Source organism: Corapipo altera, unplaced genomic scaffold, assembly GCF_003945725.1.
Source record: "Corapipo altera isolate COAL_440 unplaced genomic scaffold, ASM394572v1 107b, whole genome shotgun sequence".
In the NCBI taxonomy this organism is placed as follows: Eukaryota; Metazoa; Chordata; class Aves; order Passeriformes; family Pipridae; genus Corapipo; species Corapipo altera.
Window position 1 is genome coordinate 430,261 of NW_020884951.1, and position 19,032 is coordinate 449,292.

General features: G+C 55.3%; 1 protein-coding gene across 1 annotated transcript; it reads left to right on the plus strand.

Annotated features, from left to right (window-relative positions):
* Window positions 1–6: 6 nt before the first annotated feature.
* On the plus strand, window positions 7–18,859 carry MPP1 (membrane palmitoylated protein 1). Its single transcript, XM_027663127.1, has 12 exons — window positions 7–147; window positions 6,580–6,720; window positions 7,062–7,140; window positions 8,122–8,207; window positions 9,397–9,465; window positions 12,230–12,426; window positions 12,700–12,806; window positions 13,654–13,734; window positions 14,295–14,375; window positions 14,727–14,929; window positions 15,248–15,322; window positions 17,500–18,859. The coding sequence occupies exons 1-12, from the start codon at window positions 40–42 to the stop codon at window positions 17,674–17,676; spliced, it is 1,404 nt and encodes a 467-aa protein (XP_027518928.1). The 5' UTR covers window positions 7–39; the 3' UTR covers window positions 17,677–18,859.
* The last annotated feature ends 173 nt before the right edge of the window (window positions 18,860–19,032 follow it).

Below are 19,032 nucleotides of genomic sequence, written 5' to 3' on the forward strand. Positions count from 1 at the left end.
CATTCCGCCGTGCCGGGGACAGCGGGACCGGCCGCCGCGATGACCCTCAAGTCGGGGCGCAGCGCCGGCGGCGGCAGCAGCAGCATGAGGACGGCGCTGTCCGACCTCTACCTGGAGCACCTCCTGCAGAACCGGCCCAAGCCCGAGGTGAGCGGCCCGATGCGCCCCCGGCACCCCGCGCCTCTGCCTCCCGCCGCCCCCATCCCCGCGCAGGGACCCCCGGCGGTCCCCCCTTCCCTGCGGGCCCTTAGCCCAGCACCCCGCACCCAGCTCAGGCCCGGCGGGGATCCCCCGGAGGTCCCGCGCCTCCCCGTCCCTCCCGCACACGCGTGGCCCCAAAGGCAGAGACCCCGCCGTGGGTATCCAGGTGCGTGCCCTGCGTGTGGCGTTGGTGGTCCCCAGCACCCCAGGAGCGGGGATATTCGCTGGGGGACGCGGGGTGACATGGGGAATGGTCAGCCAGCGTGGCCGGCACAGCGTAGCCAGGCAGGGAAGAAGGAGCCGGGTACAAGAGAGGAAGGCTCCAGCATCCTGCCACGGAAGAGATTGTGCTTGTTTTGCTGCAAAGTTGTGGCTGGTCTGAACTGGAACTGCCTGTCACATGAGCTGATTCAGCTGCTCAGAAACCTCCAGGTCCACAGCACGGGCTGGAGGAGGGTGGTGGGTCTCTGCCCCAGAGAAGAAGGATGCAACCAGCCTTTCTCACACCTACCCCGGCCGGGGAGTGAGCCGGTGGTCGCATGCACCCCACCTCCAACAGAAGGGGAGCAGGCTGCAACAGCCGTCTTGGTTCTGCTGGGAGGGCTCCTTCCTCAGCTGGTGTCATTTGGGGTAGCTTGGGTGCAGCCAGGAGAAGGTCAACAGTTCCCAGTGCTAAACAGCTGGTGCTTTCTCCCAGGCATCCCTGTTGGAGCCATGGCATAATGTGCCTGGACTGAGGTTTCCTTGCAACTGTGGGGAGCCTCTGAGAGCAGGGAGGAAATTTCCCCAAAGTGCTGTCCTTGGCCCATCCTGTTAGACACTAAAGCATGCAAAAGAGGCTTGTCAGATCTGCCTCACACCAGTGGCTTGTCTGCTTTCTATGGTTCAACCTTGGCAGGGTGCTTTGAAAAAAAAAATAGAAAAAAGAATTTAAAGCAAAGTGTCTGGACCAGGCAGCTACTGAGAGGAGCTTTTCCATCCCTCTGCCTGCAAGATCCAAGCAGAGGGCCTGCCTGGCTGCAGGCAAAGCCAGGATAAATTGCCAATGGCAGCAGGGTATGGAAAATGTCGGAGCTGCCCTAGAGCTCACTGGTGTTGCAGTAGGGATAAAGAGAGAGATGGTGAACTGAGATCTGCCTGAGGCCTCCTAAAAGGAGCTCCACAGGGCTGGCTCCCAACAGGGTACCATGTCCTGAGCTTGCTGGTCACTCCCATGCTCCTCTCCATGTCGCGTGCGTGCGGAGATGGTGCTGGCCCACTGTGGCTGAGGGCCCTCTGTGGGACACCAAGATACTGCCCAGCAGCAGCTCTTGGGAAGGGTGCTGGGTCTGTCTGTCAAACAGGGTGACCAGAAGGTTTCTCTTCTCCATTTTCTCTGATAGAGCCACGTGCTGGGAAGTGCCGCCCCGTGTTTCTCGCTTGGTGGCAGGGCATGCAAAACATGGCAAGTGGAAGCCATGGTATTGCTAGGAAGCAAGCCAAAGCCTCTTCTCTTGAGCCTCACCTGCCTGCATATCTTTTCCTTATCTCCTGATTGGCAAATACACACTTACCAAAAAGGTGTGGACTTTATTCCCAGCTGTGTCCCTGGTTGGCAGGGTGATCTTGGGCTTTTCCCCTTATCATCCGTGACTCAAATCCCCAGCTGTAAAATGGGCAGCAAATGTGACCTTCGGGAATCTGGTGGAGAAAAGAACGGTACTTGTAGAGAGTGCTGAGCTTGAGGGTGCAGAGGGAACACTGCACTTCCCTCTGGGCAGCAGTTCCAACCAGCACCAACTCCAAAGCAGACTGAGGTCACGGTCCTCAGGGACCAAATCCCGAATTAACCACAAGTAAAACTCTCTTGGAAGCTGAGCTAAACTTCTGTCTATGATCAGTGAAGTGGGGAGGGCTGGTTCCAACTTCTTTCTCTCAAATGTGTTTTGTCAGGTTGCTGTCTGTAACAGCTACAGGGGAAAAGCTGTTTTGCAGGGCTTGTTCAGGAAGGTGGGGATGGAGTGGCTGGGCAGCTCCTCCTTCTGTCAGTGTTGTGGTTTCACTGACTGTCTCTTGGAGGTGACCGGTTTCACAAACACATCTGGAAGGCTGTCTCAGCCTTTCTGGTGAGAAGATGGTGCCTCAGCAAAATTTACTGTGCTCCCTTGAAAATCTGGCCCACCTCCATTGCAACACTCTGTGATTTGGAGTCAGTGTGAGGGCATGCAGAGCTGGCACCTTCTGGCTGCCATGACTGTTTTGTATGCCTCTTATTTATCCATTCCCCTTCCTACAGAGACCTGTTGGTGTTGCCAGACCTTTTCCCAGTGTCAGCAATTTAATCCTGTTTGATTTAAATGTTTGTTAGTTTGATTTTTTTTTTTAACCTCAGTCATATTACTAGAGGGGGTTTTAGATGAAGTTGTTCCTGTGGTTGTGCTGGCAGACCTGAGAAGTCAGTAGCTCCTGGCAGAATCAATTACTTCTAAATGTCCACGTGGCTGTTGCTCCCCAGCCTGCTGGAGCAGCCCTAAAGCAACTCCTAAGCTCAATTTTTTTGCTACTTTGCTTTTTTTACCCATTGCTGTGGTTTTTTTAAGCTGTGCTGAGACTGAGATGCACACATCTGCTGGGTGGTGGGGAGGCAAGGCTGGAGCACTGGAGGATGGGAGGAGAGATTACTGGGTCAGGACATCTTCGCACCAAGCAGTGCCCCAACCTCCCTGCATGTATCCAGGGTGATTATAATGTGAGGGGTGATGATGGATGGAGGGAGCTGGGATTTTGTTGCTCACTGTGGACAGCAGAGTGTGTCTCCCTGCCAGCCAGGAGGGCAGTCCCAGAGAAACCTGGCTCCAGGGATCCTTCTTATATCCCAACTGCTCTGCTTTGAGGGCCTACTTGGCAAAGTCAGCATTACTTTTCCTCCACGTACTCACCAGGCAGCCCTGTTATTCCAAGGCTACCTGGTACCAGGTCTCTTGGTTAGAGCAGCAAGGAGAGCCCAGGAATCAAACCTCTGAACGTGCCCTTTGCACTACAGTGCTGCTTTCCCCAAGTGCTGCTTCAGCCTCCTGCAAACAAGCTGCCCAGTTAATGTTTGATTTGCCCATGGTGTGCAGCCTGGTGGAACCAGTGCAGCAGCGGGAGCAACCCTGGCAGACAGTGCTGACCCCACTGGGGGACAGGATGCCAAGCCTTGGGGTCCTCACCGCGTCCCCTGTTGGTAAAGGCTACCCAAGGAACTGGAGCACTTCCCTCCACCTTGGGATACAGGGCAGAAATACGGGATCTTAAAGAAACTGCAGGCAGGGAGCTGGGGTGCACCTTTTTGACCCACAGAGCTGGTGGCTCCTCTGTGCATTGCCACCTGGAGCAGGATTTGTGCAGGGTGCCAGCTGCAAGGCACACCTAGGGCTGCTGGGTGCTGGGCTGCCCAGCACCTCTGTTGCACAGCCCAGCCCCCCAACATCCTTGCCCCAGGTCTGCCCCAAGGCTGGCCCAGCAGTGACTGAGCCCGGGGCTGTGGCCGTGGAGCCGACTCTGAGCAGCACCCACGGATGTTTCCTGTGGAGCAATGCACAAGTAGCAGAGTCTGGCCGGCCAACAGCGTCACTCAAAAGGCTCTTGAGGTCACAGACCATGCTGGGCCAAGTCAGCCAAGAGCGTGGCAGCTGCCAGGAGAGTGCAGGGTTGGAGATCCAGCCAGCCAGCTCATGTGCAGGGAGCATGAGAGCCACACACGTCTCCTGATTCTGTTTGCTGAGTGCCCAACGTCAGGGCTGGAATCTGCCACTCTGTGGGTCCTCGATGTCCTCATCAACCAGGCATTTTCCCATCCCCATGCACTGGCTGCCCCATGCTGTCAGCAGAAGCCCACACCACCCCAGCGTGGTTCTGGGGCAGAGAGAGAGTTGCTGGAGGACCTTTTTGAGTTCAGAGCTGCCATCAGGTGACTGGTGACCATCCCCAGGCACAGCAGCAAGTCTCTGGTGACAAGGCTTGTTCTCAGGGAGTCACTAGGGTGACACTGGTGCTGTGTCAGCATCAAGGGCTGGGTGTTTTCTCCAGCTCTCAGCAAAAAGCAAAGGTCGGGGCCAGGAGGCTCAGCTGACTGGGATGGTGGGGATGGGAACTCCCAGTGCTGGTGGCAGACTGTGCTGTGTCCTGGGTCATTGGGCTCTGCTGAGCCTAGAGGTTTGGAAACAGGAACTGCATGGTCTAAGACTTTCCCAAGGCATGACCAAGATAAGTGTGATCTGTGCTGACTCCAAACACCTCATGGGCACTTTGGTCTTGGGTAGGGTCAGAGAAGTCCTTGTCCTCCTGTTTCTCCTTGCACATGCTGGCTTGACAGAGGTGGGACAGCTGGCAGAGAGCTGAGGGACAGCTCTAGGCACTCACACTGCTGGATCTGTTCCTCTGCCCTTTAAATGGTATGGTAGCAGTGTGCCCTGCTAGGGCTGGTGAGCCTGTCTGGGGGGCTGCAAGTTGCTCTTCCTTCCACCCCATGAGTCCTTGGCCTGGGTGCTGCTCTGGGCTGGGATTTAGCCTTCTTCTCCATATTTGAGCCACTGGCAGCAGGAGCTCATGTGGTTGTCTTTTTCCTCTGAGTGGGAGGTTGGTTGGCACTGTTAGAAGGAGTTGGCTTAAAAATAAATTACGTGTCTTCCCTATTGCTTCATCAAGGGCACACAGCTCCCTGAGCCCTTCCCACCCTGACCCAGCCCACCAGTGCCCTTTCATGGAGGCTGTGACAGTGACTGTGCCTCCATGCTGGTTCCATCCCTCTCTGCCAGCACCTCTCCCACTGTCCCAGGTAGTTCTGACTCTGCTGCCCCTTCCTTTGGCTCCCTCCCTGCTTTCTGCCATTGCACAGAGCTGGATCGTTGCCTCAGCCCAGCAGAATTCCAGCCCATCCGTACCAAAGCTAATTTTGTTGTGGTTTAGTGCCGTGGCTGCAGCCCAGCAGCAGCTGCTCTTCACCTTGGTTACATCTGCACAAACCTTTCCATGGCCTGACCAGATCTATCTCCCCCCTTGGCAGGATGGGGCTGCAGCTTCTCCTCCACTCCGGGCTGGGTGTCTGTGGTGGGTCAGAGCGAGCTGGGGCAGTGGGGTCAGGCTGCCATTCCCCAGCTCCTGGCATGGAGCCTCTGGCCTTGATGCTCAGTTGGCAAGTCAGGATGTGGTGGGCGAGGTGTTGGCTCTGCCTGGCTGGGCATGGCAGGCCATGGTGCTGATGCAGGCCTGAAGCCAGTGAGGACCTTGCTGGGTGTCCCTGCAGGTTTGCTGGCCATGGCTCCCAGCTCAGGCACTGCTGGAAGGGGGGTGCAGGCTGCAAACTGGGCAGCAAGGCCAGCCAGGAGGGTTCCTTGTTTTGCATTGTGGGTGTAAAACACCCACACTGCTGATGTGGTAATTTGAGCGTGCTGACAGGGCGGGGAGAAGCTGCAGATGGGTTTTGCTGGGCCAGCACTGATCTGGGAGAGGCTTGAGGGAAGTCCACTGCACTTGGGGCCAAACAGGGACATCTGTGAGCTGTGCAGAGACTTTGCCCAGCATGCCTGAGGGATTGAACAGGACTGACTGCCTCAGGCTTTCTCAGGCTGGGAGAGGGAAGCTCACTTGGCAGTGTCCCTGCTGCGTGGCTTGGTGGGTTTGGAGTTCTCTGCCTGGGACCCTGTGCACTCTCCACCTATCTTGGTGCCAGCACCTGCTGGAAACCAAGAACAGAGGTTTCCTTGTGACTGAAAGCCCCTACTTAACTTCCCAGTGCAAACCAGCATGAAAGGACCTGTAGTTGGGAGTTGGGAAGGTGAATGGGATGTTTCTGGCTGCCTTCAGTGCCTGAGTGTGTATGTGGCTCTGCACCATGTTGGTTGCCCATTGATGTAGATGAGGAAAGGTTGAACTTGTGAACTGAGCAGGAGCAAAGCCTGGCTCCAGTTCTCAGGGGTGAGTCCCAAACTGCTCTGTTCACTTGGGGAAGCTGTCCTGGGCTTTATGCTCTGCAACAAGCTGCTTGTGGGCCAAGTACTGCTTCGACACAAGGAATGTTTGTGACTCATTGCTTCAGAAGATGATCAGCTGTGGACCCTCCTGGCTTCTGCTACCTGTAGCTTTTCCAAAGTTTTCTTACCTCCTGCCTTTCCCAAGCTGGAAAACTGCAGATTAAACCCACATCCACATCTTCAAGGGTGAAGCTCTTCTCCTCTTTTTCTTTTCTCGCTCTTCCTGTCCTCTCCTCCAGCCCATTCATCTCCTCCCCTGTGCCCCACGTGCACCACAGGCACCCGAACACAGCTTAGTGGCTCAACCCCACAGCAGGGATGCAGCATTCCCAGGTTGCACTCAGATGGAGCCCCCTAAACCATGGTCTTTGTTTTGCCCTGACAGGCCATGACTCAGTCCCCAAACACCATGACCGAGGACATTTATACCAACGGCTCAGCCCTGGGCAGCCCCTCCCACGGCAGCAGCCGCGAGGTGCGGAAGATACGCCTTGTCCAGTTCGAGAAGGTCACAGAGGAGCCCATGGTGAGAACTGGCAAGATCCCAAAGCTTGATGGCCCCCAGGGGGGTGGAGGGGCAGGTTGAGCTGTGCCAGTGGACTGGCCTTGTGGGAAGCAGATCACTGGAGACCTCGGCCACGTGAGAAAGGTGCTGGACGCTGCCTCCGGCCTGGGGACCCGGAGTGATCCCCGTCAGAGGGTGGTGATGCTTGTGCCAAGAGGAGCTGCAGCAGCATGAGCTGGCCAAGCAGGGTCTTCCCTCAGCCACTGTGCAGCCCACCGTGGACATGGGCCTGGAGAGGACTTTGCTGAGGGCTGGGGAGCTCTCCCCTGCAGTGAGCAGTCATGGATTTTCCTGTCTTCCAGGGAATCACCCTGAAGCAAAACGACAAGCAGAGCTGCATGGTGGCCAGGATCTTCCACGGGGGAATGATTCACAGACAAGGTAACAAGGCCTTCGTAGAAGCAGTGCATGGGGTGCACGTCTGCAGATGGTTTCTTTCCATGTAGCCATAAGGCAGGTCCTCAGCACTGCTGGCTTTCCCCTGTGTCATGGACATCTGTGCCTGTTCCTCCGCTAGGGATGTGTCAGGAACTCACTGATCTCTCTGCATGGTTGTCATGTTAATATGCTGGAGGCTTTGGGCATAAATAAGGGATTGGGGGAAGGGCTCTCCCAAAAAGGGACTGGAGACTGCCTGTCTCATGATGGGGTCACTGTAAGGAGAGATGGAAGCTCTTCCCATTCCTGAAGTGCACAGGTGGGATGGGCATGCTGTAGATTGGCTCTGCAGGCCAAAAGAAGGTGCCAAAAGAAATAAATAGGTACTATTTTCTGGTTTTGGGTCTGGCCAAGGAGGAATAGAAATGAAATGTTCTCTGCTTAGAAAAGGCCTCTTTTCCAGCCTTGGATCCAAGTGGGAAGTCTGCGCATACTGCTGCCAAAGTATGACAGGAACCATTCCAATAACACTCCTGGAGCCTGATTTATAGCAGTATATCTGAGGCTGTAATCTGCCTGGGTATATAAACTGAAAACACACAGTCAGGAATGCTTGTGTTAAGGGCCCTGTGAGGAGGTTGTCATTGGCTTAGGTGAGGTACTTGGAGCTGGATTTGAGTAACTGAAGCAGGTGCTTTGACCAGTCTAAAACACTGAAGGACACATAGTGGAAAGCTACCTGATGACCTTCAGGCTAGCTAAGTGTGTGTCTTGGGTGGAGGGGGAAGAATTCATTCCCCTTGCCCCTTAGTCCCATGTGCTTGGGTGATGTGTGGCTCCAGAAGCACTGGCCAGGCAAACACTGCAGTGTCCTGGCCACAACTTGCCCAGGGGGTTGGAGGGCTGGTGGAGCTGTGCTGTTTGGGTTTGGTGAGCAGCTCTTGTCCCTTTTCTGCACTTTCATGTTTCTCACATTGCTGGCAGGCTCCCTTCACGTGGGTGATGAAATCATAGAAATCAATGGGCAGAGTGCGAGCAACCACTCAGTTGACCAGCTGCAAAAGATGCTGGTAGGTATTTGTGTTTGACAGGGCTGTTCCTGGGAAGGACCCCTTTGGCCTGCATGCTGTGAGCATTCACCCCCTCCTACATACCAGAGCCAGCACACAGCTGCCTGCAGCTTTGTGATGTGGCAGAAACCACACTGCATGCAGCCTAGGTGGTGTCTGTGCTTGCTGCTTGTTTCTGTCCTTCTGAGAGCAGCAGCAGAGGTTGTTGGCTGGGTCCTTGACATGTGTGTGGGGCTTGGAAAACCACCATGGAAGTCACCTCTGTTTTCCAAGGCTGGTGTGTAACTCCAGCCCAAGGTCTGGCTACTCTTGCAGACCTGGGCCACACATGCATGTCACCTTGGTGCCATTTGCCTGCTGCTGAGGTCGTGGTGATCCTGCCAGGCCCTTGCTAGAGACAGCTTTGGACAGGGCCTCAGGCTTGCCTCGGGTTCACACAGGGACCATCCCGATCCATGCCCAACATGTGGGACCTGGTTGGAGGGAGGTGGTGGTGGTGCTGAGGACACCCACCAGGAGCCCAAGCAGGAGGCCTGGCCCTGCTGCAGTGCCACAGTCCTCTCCTGTCTGATGGCAGGATGTCCCTGCTCCAGACAGTGGGACCAAGGAGGAGTTTATCTTTTCCTCTCAAGAAGGGAGGCTGGCCCAGGAGGCCCCTCCAAGCCTCCACATTTGATTATCTCCACGGGGCCATGTAGGTCTTGTGACGCATGTGAGGCAACAATGCCTGTGGCAGGCAAGAGAGTGCTGTGCCTTTAATGTCACCAGGAGGGCCAGAGCAAGAGGCCAGCATGGAGGGAACAGATGGAGGGGACCTGGTGGAACCAGCCTCTGTCCCAGGCTCCTCACTGGGGCAGCCAGGCCAGAGTTGGTGCAGATCTCCCTGTTCATTCTGGTGCTGCTTAGCAGTGCCCACAGCCAGACCCTTGTGGAGGTGCTGGTATCACTCCATGGGAATAGGATAAGTATGGCAAAGCTGTGCTGCCACAGCTCTTAGCCCAGCCCCAGCAGAGCTGTTCCTAACCAGGCTGTGGTGTCCCCCAGCATCACAGCATGGCAGGGAGCACCCAGGAGCTTTGCCTTTGCAGGTCCTGGCACTCAGCACCTCCCTGCACAGGTTGGTGCTGTTGAGCTGTCTCCAGACACCACCTCCTCCAACTCTTCTTTCTCCCCTTCCTTTGTTCACTAGAAAGAAACCAAGGGGATGGTCTCATTAAAAGTCATTCCCAACCAACAAAGCCGCCTCCCTGCTCTCCAGGTAAGTGCAGCCTCCAGAGCCTTGGGCAGTGCTGGGACACAGGGTGGGGCAGGGTGGGACCAGTGCTGGGGAGGGGGCTGTGCAGAGCCACGTCTACCAGGACACGGGGATGGCTGCCTTGTCAGCTTGAATGAGCTGCTGGAAGCTTAAGGGACGTATTCTGTGCTTACATTGCTATGAAGGAGCAGATTTTGGCCCTGTGTGGGTGTATTTACCGGATGTACATGTAGAAACATGGGCCTGGCATGCAGTGTGCAGTGTTTGGGGATGGGAGAGCAGCAGCACATGCACACCAGGGAGCACGTGAGAGTCTCCTCCAAAGCCATGACTGTTAGAGCCGTGTCCCTGTGACAGGGGGGACACAGCAGCCCCTCCAGGGGCAGCACCAGGTCCTGTGCTCCCTGCTGCCACAGCCCCAGGAGGGTGTCGTGGGCCCGGATGCCTCCAGCAGGTCTGTGCACAGTGAGTGGGAGGCAGAAAACAGTGGGGGGGAAGGAAAGCAGCTCCTTGCACCTGCTGGGCTGGGGGCTGTGCTGTGGTAGGGGACAGACAACTGCCTGGCTTTGGCTTTGAAGTCCTGCTGTGGCTGAAATAGAGTAGTGGGGAGGGCTGGGTCTTCTGCTGAGACTCCAGTGCATGGTAGCTGGGATGCTGTCCTGTCTCTGGGTGCAGGAGCCAACCCCAGTGCAGCCCCGTCATGGACAGGCAGGAGTGGGAGAGGAGTGTGAGCTGGGTGGTGCTGGGATGGGCTGAGGGAGCCCATGTCATTCTTTACCCAGAGAGGCTGAAGTTTCTGAACGCGGTGGCAAGTAAAAATTCTGTTTCTTGCTCAGCCCATGCCGTCCCCAGTCCAGCTCAACCAGCCTTGCACATGTGTTTATTAAACACTGGCCCCTGTCTTCCCTTCCCTGCTGTCCATCTGCCCTCCCTGGCCTGACTCAGCCAGCTCCAGTTGGCCAGGGCAACTCAGTGCCAGGGGAAAAGCTATTTCTGAGAAAAAGCACACAGTTGCTGGCTCACCTGAAGGCTGGCCTGGCTCTGTCTGTCTTGGGGTACCAGTGGGGAGCAGAGAGCTCCAGGCAGCTGCCTGGACAGTCCTTGTGTGTTTGTGTGGATGAGCAGTTTCCTGGTGCCAGGGAGTGCTTGCAAAGCAAGCATCAGTCCTCATCTTGAGAGGAGATTCCACTCTTATTGTTTTCCATTGTGAGAGATCTCATGCCACAGCTTGATCCATATGCTCTCTCCTGGCAGTGAAAAGGAACCATTGTGTTGTGATGGCTCTGTGCCTCCAGAGGCACTGCTGCAGGACTATACTGTGGGAAATCGTTTTAGTGTGGAACAAGGACAGCATGGTCTACTCTACCCAGGGAGGAGGACTTTCCAGGCCTTGCCTGTGACATCTGAGGACAGGACTGGCATCACTCCATGTGATACCCTTTGTCCCCTTGCTACACACTGTGTTTCTGGGATAAATAACTTGCTAGGGTTGTGCTCGGGGTTCCCTAAACCCTGCCTTTCACTCCCCATCTGCCGTACCCTGCCTGGCTTTGCCCCAACCCTAGTCCTGAGACAGTCCTGGTCTTCCTGGGTGTGCTGGCCAGAGACAAATTGCTGCTGCAGCAGCATTTCACTCAAGAAACGACTCATCCAGGCACCAAAAAGCAAGGGGCAATGCAGAACACACTGGGAACACATGTGGTTTGCCCTTCTCGTGGGGTAGGTGACTCTCATCTATTCTGCTGCTCTCTGAGCCTGTTCTTCCCAACCAGCCTCCCTGGAAAACAATGTCCATGTGTGAAAACCACATACCATTTTTCTCCTGACCTTGCAAAGATGCTTGGAGGCAGCAAGAGCCCAGGGATGTCTGTCTGCCTGCTGGCTTCAGGGGGGCTTGAGGCCAGGGGAAGGCAGTGGGGTGGGGTGCCCCAATGGGAGTAGGAGCTGCAGGTTCACTCCCAAAGAGCTGAGCAAGCAGAAGGGACAGGGAAAGTCTCACTTTCTCACACCTTCTTGGTCCCCAGGGCTTCCCTCAGGAGGGTGCATGGTGGCCTGGGAAGCAGCAACAGCTTGTTTCCAGTTGCAGCTGTGATGAATGTAACTTTGCAAGAGTAGCTGATGCTGAAGGGACCGGGACAGATCAAGGCAGGGATGGATTCAGCACTGCAGCTTTGGCTCCCTGAAGGCCTCATGGCACACAGGGAGTGCCCAGTTCTGGGAAAAGGCCAGCACAGAGCAGCTGGGGATTGAGCCATGGCCTTCCCGGGGTCCCCAGGACATCATATTGCAGGGTGCACCATTGTGATGTCTCCTCTGTGCTTGCCCCACTGCAGACCCCAGTTGTGCACCATGGCTCCTCTGCAGCTGGCTCAGCTCATCAGCACTGTGCAGCACCTGGGGCACTGCAGGGAGGCTCCATGGCAGGGTTTGAACACCAGCTGTGGACATGTAGGCCTGCCTAGAGCCCTGTCACCACCTCCCAGTAGGGCCAAGATGCCATCCTTCTCCCTCCCTCATCCACCCCCCCAGCACATCTCACTGCAATTCCATGCCCAAGAGCTTCCTTCAAAGCTTTGTACTTCTCCTTTCTCCCCACCCAGCCTTGTGGGGCCTGGAAAGCAGCAGGGGCTGTGGTCCCTCCTGGAGCAGGGACCTTGTGCCTGGAGCCATCTCTGCAGTCACTGTTGGGGAGTGCAAGGTGGAGGTAGGAGCTGGACACGACCAAATTCAGGACCATGCTGACTCTGGCCTGCTCTCTTTTTTGCAGATGTTCATGAGGGCACAGTTTGACTATGACCCCAAAAAAGACAACCTGATCCCCTGCAAGGAAGCAGGACTGAAGTTTCAGATCGGCGACGTGATTCAGATCATAAACAAGGATGACAGCAACTGGTGGCAGGGCCGGGTGGAGGGCTCCTGCACCGAGTCAGCAGGACTCATCCCTTCTCCAGAGCTGCAGGAGTGGTAGGTGCCTGGATTTGACCAGAAGGGCTGGATTTGGGAGTGGAGGTGGGAACAGTGACCATGTACTATCAGGAGTTTGACTGTGCTGGGTAACACCAGTGTCACTGCTGGGACAAGGAGGCAGATGTCCCCTTCATCTGCTGCAGGGTGAGCCTTTGCCTGTCCCAGCAGCTGAACTGCTCCTCTAGCCTTTGCATGTCTGAGGGACAGTCCTGCTGCTTCCCCAGGGCTGGGGTGACAGCTGGGCCGTGGTGGTGTCTCCTCTCTTGGCAGGCGCGTGGCAAGTGTCACCCAGCCCAGTCAGAGTGAATCCCCAAGCTGTAGCCCCTTTGGGAAGAAGAAGAAGTGCAAAGATAAATACCTGGCCAAGCACAGCTCAAGTAAGTGTGAGCAGGGCAATAGGCTCCATCCCCAGCCCTGGGGGATGGCATCACTCCTGCCTCTGTCCTCTGTGGGAGTCAACCAAACAGCCCAGCTGTCTTGGCAGTAGAACCTTGGAAGAATACCCCACAGCTGTCAGCTTTTTTGAGTCCCTTCCTTAGTTTTCATGCCCCTCAGGTGGCTACAGCTGTGTCCCCATGTAGTCCACGAGGCCAGGGCTGGCTCAGCACCAAGCTCTCATGCTCTCCTGTGTTTACAATCCCTGGCACTCCCGGCTTTGTGAGGTCAGGCTCCCGGGCCTCAAACACCACAGCCTGCTGAACACAGGGCAGGCAGTGGCCATGCTGCTGCTCAGCTGCCAAATTGTATCCCTGGTGGGGCAGGGAACTGACCCTGAGTCACCCATGCAAATGCCCTGAGCTGGCAAAGGTGGGTGCCTGAGGACATGCTGGCTCCTAGCCTGGTCTGCAGCTTCAACCAGCCACAAACAAGGCTGTAAATCACCAAGATAAATAAAGCTTCCCCAGCAACAAGCTCCCTGCAGCATCCTGCTGCCTCTCCACCCCGCTCCCAGGTCCTGCTGTCCTGAGCAAAAGCAGCCCTGGCTTCTTCTTCAGCAGCTGCTGGTCCAGCTTCCCAGTGCCCACTCTGCCCCTCACATGGTGCTTGCTGTTGAGGCTGCTGCCTTTTCCCCAAGCAGCCAAACATGGATGAGCTCCCAGCCCAATCCTGACCACTCTGTCCATTCTGCCCAAGGACCTGGCTTTGGTCTGACATGCACAAGGTCCTGCTCCTGTGGCCAACCCAGCTCTGACCATTCCATGTCTTGTTTCTCCTCCCTCCCAGTTTTTGACCAGCTGGATGTTGTTTCATATGAGGAGGTGGTGAGGCTGCCTGCCTTCAAGAGGAAGACTCTGGTGCTCATTGGTAGGTCTTGTCCCAGGCATCCTCTGCAGCACAGGGGCTGTGTGGTGGGTCCCAGGGGAACCAGGGGTTGGGGCAGCACGGCCCTTCAAAACCTAGTAAGGTCTGGGGAGCATTTCTGCCTGCAGCTGACCTCCTCCATGCAGCATTGTGCCTGGTCTGGCATCTGCACTGCAATGCTGAGGTGGAGTTAATTCAGGCGTTTGCACCTCCTACGCATCTTCGTGGAAAATCTTTATTAAAAGCAGCTCTGGTCTGCACAGCTGCACCAAAGCAAGGACTCCCACACTGCAGGGACTGAGCTCTTGGTGGTGGACTCCCCAGGCAAGGGCAGCCCACCATGTCCAGCTGTGCTGGCTGTTCAGTGGGCAGCCCTGCCTCCAGCTGAGGCTGGAGGTGAGCATCCCCAGGGCAAGGAGAGCCTCTTCCAGGGCTGGAAGACACCACAGACGAGCTTAGAAAGACATCCTGGGCCCAGGCCAAGCTCTGCACCTTTCCTCGGAGCCAGAGCTGTGGAGGCTGCTCTAAGCCCAGCTCCAGTGTCCATCTCTCTGTCCATCCAGGGGCCAGTGGCGTGGGCCGTAGCCACATCAAGAACGCTCTGCTCAGCAACAACCCGGACAAGTTCATGTATCCACCCGCATGTAAGTACCCAGGGCACAGCACAGGATGCATTTCCTCTCACCTCTTTGATCCAGGACCTTCTGACAGCAGATGGGAGGTGGGAGATGTTTCTCCAGCACCACTAAACCCCTGAAGTCAGGGGGCCCCACATGAGGCACTGCAGGGCTGCTGCCACCCACTCTGCTGAGACACCTCAGTCAGTCTTCTCATCTCAGTGTCTGTCCTTGGGCTGGCTGAGTTCCATTCTTGTCCCAAGTATTGAAAAGGGATTAGTACAGCCTAGTCTTGAGGTATGCAGGGCCTCCATGCCTGCTCCACTCTGTCCCCTAGTCCTTCTGGCAGCCAGCACTCACCTCTCCCTCCCTCCCCAGACACCACGCGCCCCCAGAAGAAGAATGAGGTGGATGGGAAGGACTACTACTTTGTCTCCACTGAGGAGATGACCCGGGACATCTCAGCCAATGAGTTCTTGGAGTTTGGAAGCTACCAGGGAAACATGTTTGGCACCAAGTTTGAAACAGTGCACAAGATCCACCAGCAGGACAAAGTCGCTATTTTGGACATTGAACCCCAGGTATGGAGCAGGGGAAGGAGGGGGCAGGACAGGGGCTGCCACAAATGGAACTCCCTTTGTGCTGGCTGTGACCATCCCTGCCTTCCCTGGTGCACTGTCCACCTGCCCTTCCCAAAGGAAAAAGCCAGCGAGTCTTGGGGTGGCATTTCCATTCCCACAGAGGGCATTCACTGGCTGTGACACACACCTGGCTGTGACAGCAGGGCCACAGCCAGGCTGGTGTGGGCAGCATGGGGAGTGGGGGACAGCAGCCTTGGCTGTGCTTGCTCCCACCCTGGGGAAGGGCACACCCTGGTAACTACACCCCTCTCTCCACAGACCCTCAAGATCGTGCGCACAGCCGAGCTCTCCCCGTTCATTGTCTTCATTGCCCCAACAGACAAGGCAGAGGAGGTGAGTGGCAGAGGGTGCCAAGGCTGTCCCCCTCCTGTCCCCCTCCAGCTGAGCTTGCCAGCCCGTGGCAAGGGGGAAACAAGCCCGCTGCAGCAACCCAGGGCTCTCCCTGCTCCACATCAGATCCTTCCTGTCTGCTTAGATTTTGGTGGTCCAGGAGAACTCAGACCTGAGAAACAGGAATTCCTGCAGCTATAGACTCCCTGTCTCTGACTGACACCCCCCAGCAACCATCACCCCTACAGCATAATCAGCCTCTAACACTTGGTGGGGAGCACAGCCCAGCACGAGGGGCAGGATGATTTATCCTGCCATCAGCTATGCAAATGGACACACAAACAAGGGCTGCTTTCATTCTTTGCCTCATTAAGATGCTGATCTCTTTAACGTTAGGATGAAAGCAACAATGATACCGCAGTTAACTCACTCAGTGCCAAGCACGAGGCTGGGAGTCACAGGCTACCACTTCCCAGGAAGCCCCTTGGATGCAGGGAGCAGTGCTGCCTACCCTGCCCATCCTGGCAGGGAGGTGGGAAGTGATGGGTCAATGGGAAACCCAGAGCTGTGCTCCTCCTGGTCTCACAGGCAGCCAAGGCCATCTATCCCAGCCTATTAAGTCTGAATTCCTAAAGCTTAAGGTACAGGTTGCAGGGAGGGTGTTTAAGCATCCTTCAGAACAAGTACTGTGCAGGTATTTGGAGGCACATCGACTTGCAGAGGGTTGCACAGCCAGATGCAGCAGGAAGGGGGAAAGGTGGGCAAGTCTCAGAGCAGAGAGGGCCTGCTGTCCCCACCTCGTGCTGTCACCCACTGCTGCCTCCTGCCAGAGGAATTACATCCTGCTGCAGTAGGCAGGGCCAGCCCTGCTGCCAGGCACTATTTATAACCCTGCAGCTCAGCTCACTCTTACCAGAGGGATGCAGCAGCATTAATGTGACCCAGGAGAGCTCACATGACCAGGCAAACTGCTCATTGCTCTCCCCTCTCCACCCCCAAGAGCTGCCAGCTTCATCCATAACATAGAAAAAATTAATTTTCTAAGAATACATAAATATTTCCAGTAACTCTTTCAAGATGAAAGTAGCTAAGCAGTTATCTCCTTTTTTTTTCCCCCCTGGGGTAATTGTTAATTACATTTAAAGTTTGTCAGTGTTGAACTGAACACCTTAAAGACAGAAACCTGCTGTGCCTTCAGGGAAGGTGTGGTATTGCAAATATTACATCTGTAATATGGTTTTAGTGCTGACCACTAAAGGTGTCAGTGCTGTGATTCATACCAAAGTGGCCTAACAGAAAAGGGAAAGACATTGACTTGGTCTGATTTAGGTCTATTAGTATCTGTTGAGGTCCTTTTTATCTATTAATAATAATTATGTACTTGATATAGTAACTAGTAATATAATCTAATATTATGTTTAGGTCTATTAATATCTGTCTAGGTCTATTTAATATATTAATGCATACAATTATATAATAGATATGTCATAATTAATATTATAATCTAATAATATCTGTTTAGGTCTATTAATATCTGCACACAGCAGAGCTCAAGGAGCACTGCACCCCAAGCTCTCCCCCTGCTCCCCAGGCACAGAAGCTGCCTGCCTTTCAAGATCCATTAGGGAAATATGCAGAAATTGCCTGGAATTCATTGTTGGGGGCAGAGCTGCCTGCAGGGATACACCCCTGGGATGCCCCTGCTATCCAGGCAGGAGGGGGCAGGCAGCTTTGCTTTTACTATCAAAATAAAGCACTAAAAAACCAGCCAAAAACAGTAGAGAGAGGCTGGTAAAGCTCTGCCAGCTGGTGCTGTTCTGGTGAAAAGCCAGTGGGAAGGGAACATCCTGCAGGGATTCTGCCTCCAACCCAGCCTGAGGCCTTGAGCTGGCTACACTGCCCAGCCCTGAGCACCCTGCTGCTCCTGAATTCTCCCTGGCAGCTGCCACAGAGTGTTTTAAAGGTAAACAGGAGACCAAGCAGGTCTGGCCTCGCTCCAGCAGGTGACCTGATGCTCCCAGCCGTTGCACGGGACTCCAGCCAGAGAAACTCAGAGATCCTGGCCTGTCAGACGAGCTGCAACAATGCTCTGTGCTCTGGTACTTCCCAACCACTGGAGTTGTTTTGGTGAGGTTTCCTGGCTGGGGTGGGCTGTGAAATTCCTCTCCTGTTTCTTGCAGTCCGAGGCTCTGCAGCAGCTCCGGAAGGACTCGGAGAGCATCCGGAGCCGGTACGCACACTACTTCGACCTCTCCCTGGTCAACAACGGGGTGGAAGAAAGCCTCCAGCTGCTGCAGGAAGCCTTTGAGCAGGCCTGCAGCTCTCCACAGTGGGTGCCTGTCTCCTGGGTCTACTGAGAGGGCATCCAGCCCCATCTGCTTCCCATCAACCATCCTGCAGCCATGGGGAGAACCTTCCTCTGCTTCCCCCGGTCCACACACAGCCCAGCACAACTCCCTTCCTCTGCTGCTCCATGGACATCGTCTCAATTGGTTGACACACACACACACAGAGGGTGCCCACATCTCCTCTCCTGGGAGAAGGAACGCAGGACAGGGGCTGCCTGGGGGACAGCCACCTCCCATGGCACTGCAGGGTAAGTCAGTGGCTACAGCAGAGCCCAGGGCACCCTGTTAGCTCAGAGCACAGCTCCCTGCCTCACCAGGCAAGGGAAAGCACAGTCCTGCTGTAGCACCCACCTGATCTTCTCTGCACCAGTCCCAAGGGAAGTGGCAGGACAGGGGTTTTCCAGGCAGATGTCTTCTGACATTGCAGGAATGCACACAAACAACCCAGACCCCTGCCGGGTGTCCATGAGGCTTCAAGGAAGCCCCACAGCTTAGGAGGCCTCACACAGACCACCTACAGCCAAAGGTTTCCTCTCACAAACAGGGAAGAGTAGAAAAAGGCAGGCATGGATTTGATGGATGTGGCATGGAGCACCCACCCCCAGGCAGGCTTCACCCTGTGTTCCAAGGTTGGGGTTTTCTGATTCACCCTGTGCAACCATAGGTGTAAAAACTCACTGTATTGAAATTCTCACCGTGCAGCTTGGATTGTTACAGCCTGGCCAGAGAAACTCAGCAGCAGCTGAGCAAGTCCCACAGACCAAACCCCAGAGGGACTGTTCAATGGGTAAATTACATCCAGCCACAAGTATCTGTTGCATGCAGTAGAAAAGTCTCTACAAAGATCATCCAGGCATGTTTTCCAGTGTAGGGTGTCTTGCACTCTGTATGCAAACATGAAAGCCATCCTCACCATGGGGTTCCTCCTGCAGGAGTGCACTGATGCACCAGCCCCCCCACACCACATCTGGGAAGTATCACTGTGCCTCCTGGGCAAACCACAGCCATCATGTAGGTGAAAATCTCATTTGTGTGTTCAGTCAGCTATAGGGGCAAGCGGAAGGTGGTTAAAAAGTCTTGTGCAATTTTTTTTTTTAAGAATGCCAAAAATAAAATCTATGTGCAATAGGGACCTTCATTCTGATCCACTGCAGGGAAACAATGAGCAGCAATAAATGTGCGCTGAAACATTGCCATGGCTGGTGTTTTACCTCTTAGGCTGGGCGCCTGCTCATGGCTGGTGCTCTGTTCCCACCTCCCTGACCCTAAAACACACTCAAGATGAGGCAGGCCAGGACCAAACAGTCCCTCCAGGCACCATGAGACCTCTCCAGCAGCTTCACAGCAGCACAGGCAAAGGAACAG

What these genes read in the sequence shown, in the direction of transcription:
- MPP1 (XM_027663127.1), top strand. Translation starts at nt 40, where the DNA reads ATGACCCTCAAGTCGGGGCGCAGCGCCGGCGGCGGCAGCAGCAGCATG. An exon ending in AGGTCACAGAGGAGCCCATG is followed by an intron (nt 6,721 to 7,061) that starts GTGAGAACTGGC and finishes CCTGTCTTCCAG; the next exon opens with GGAATCACCCTGAAGCAAAA. An exon ending in GGGAATGATTCACAGACAAG is followed by an intron (nt 7,141 to 8,121) that starts GTAACAAGGCCT and finishes CATTGCTGGCAG; the next exon opens with GCTCCCTTCACGTGGGTGAT.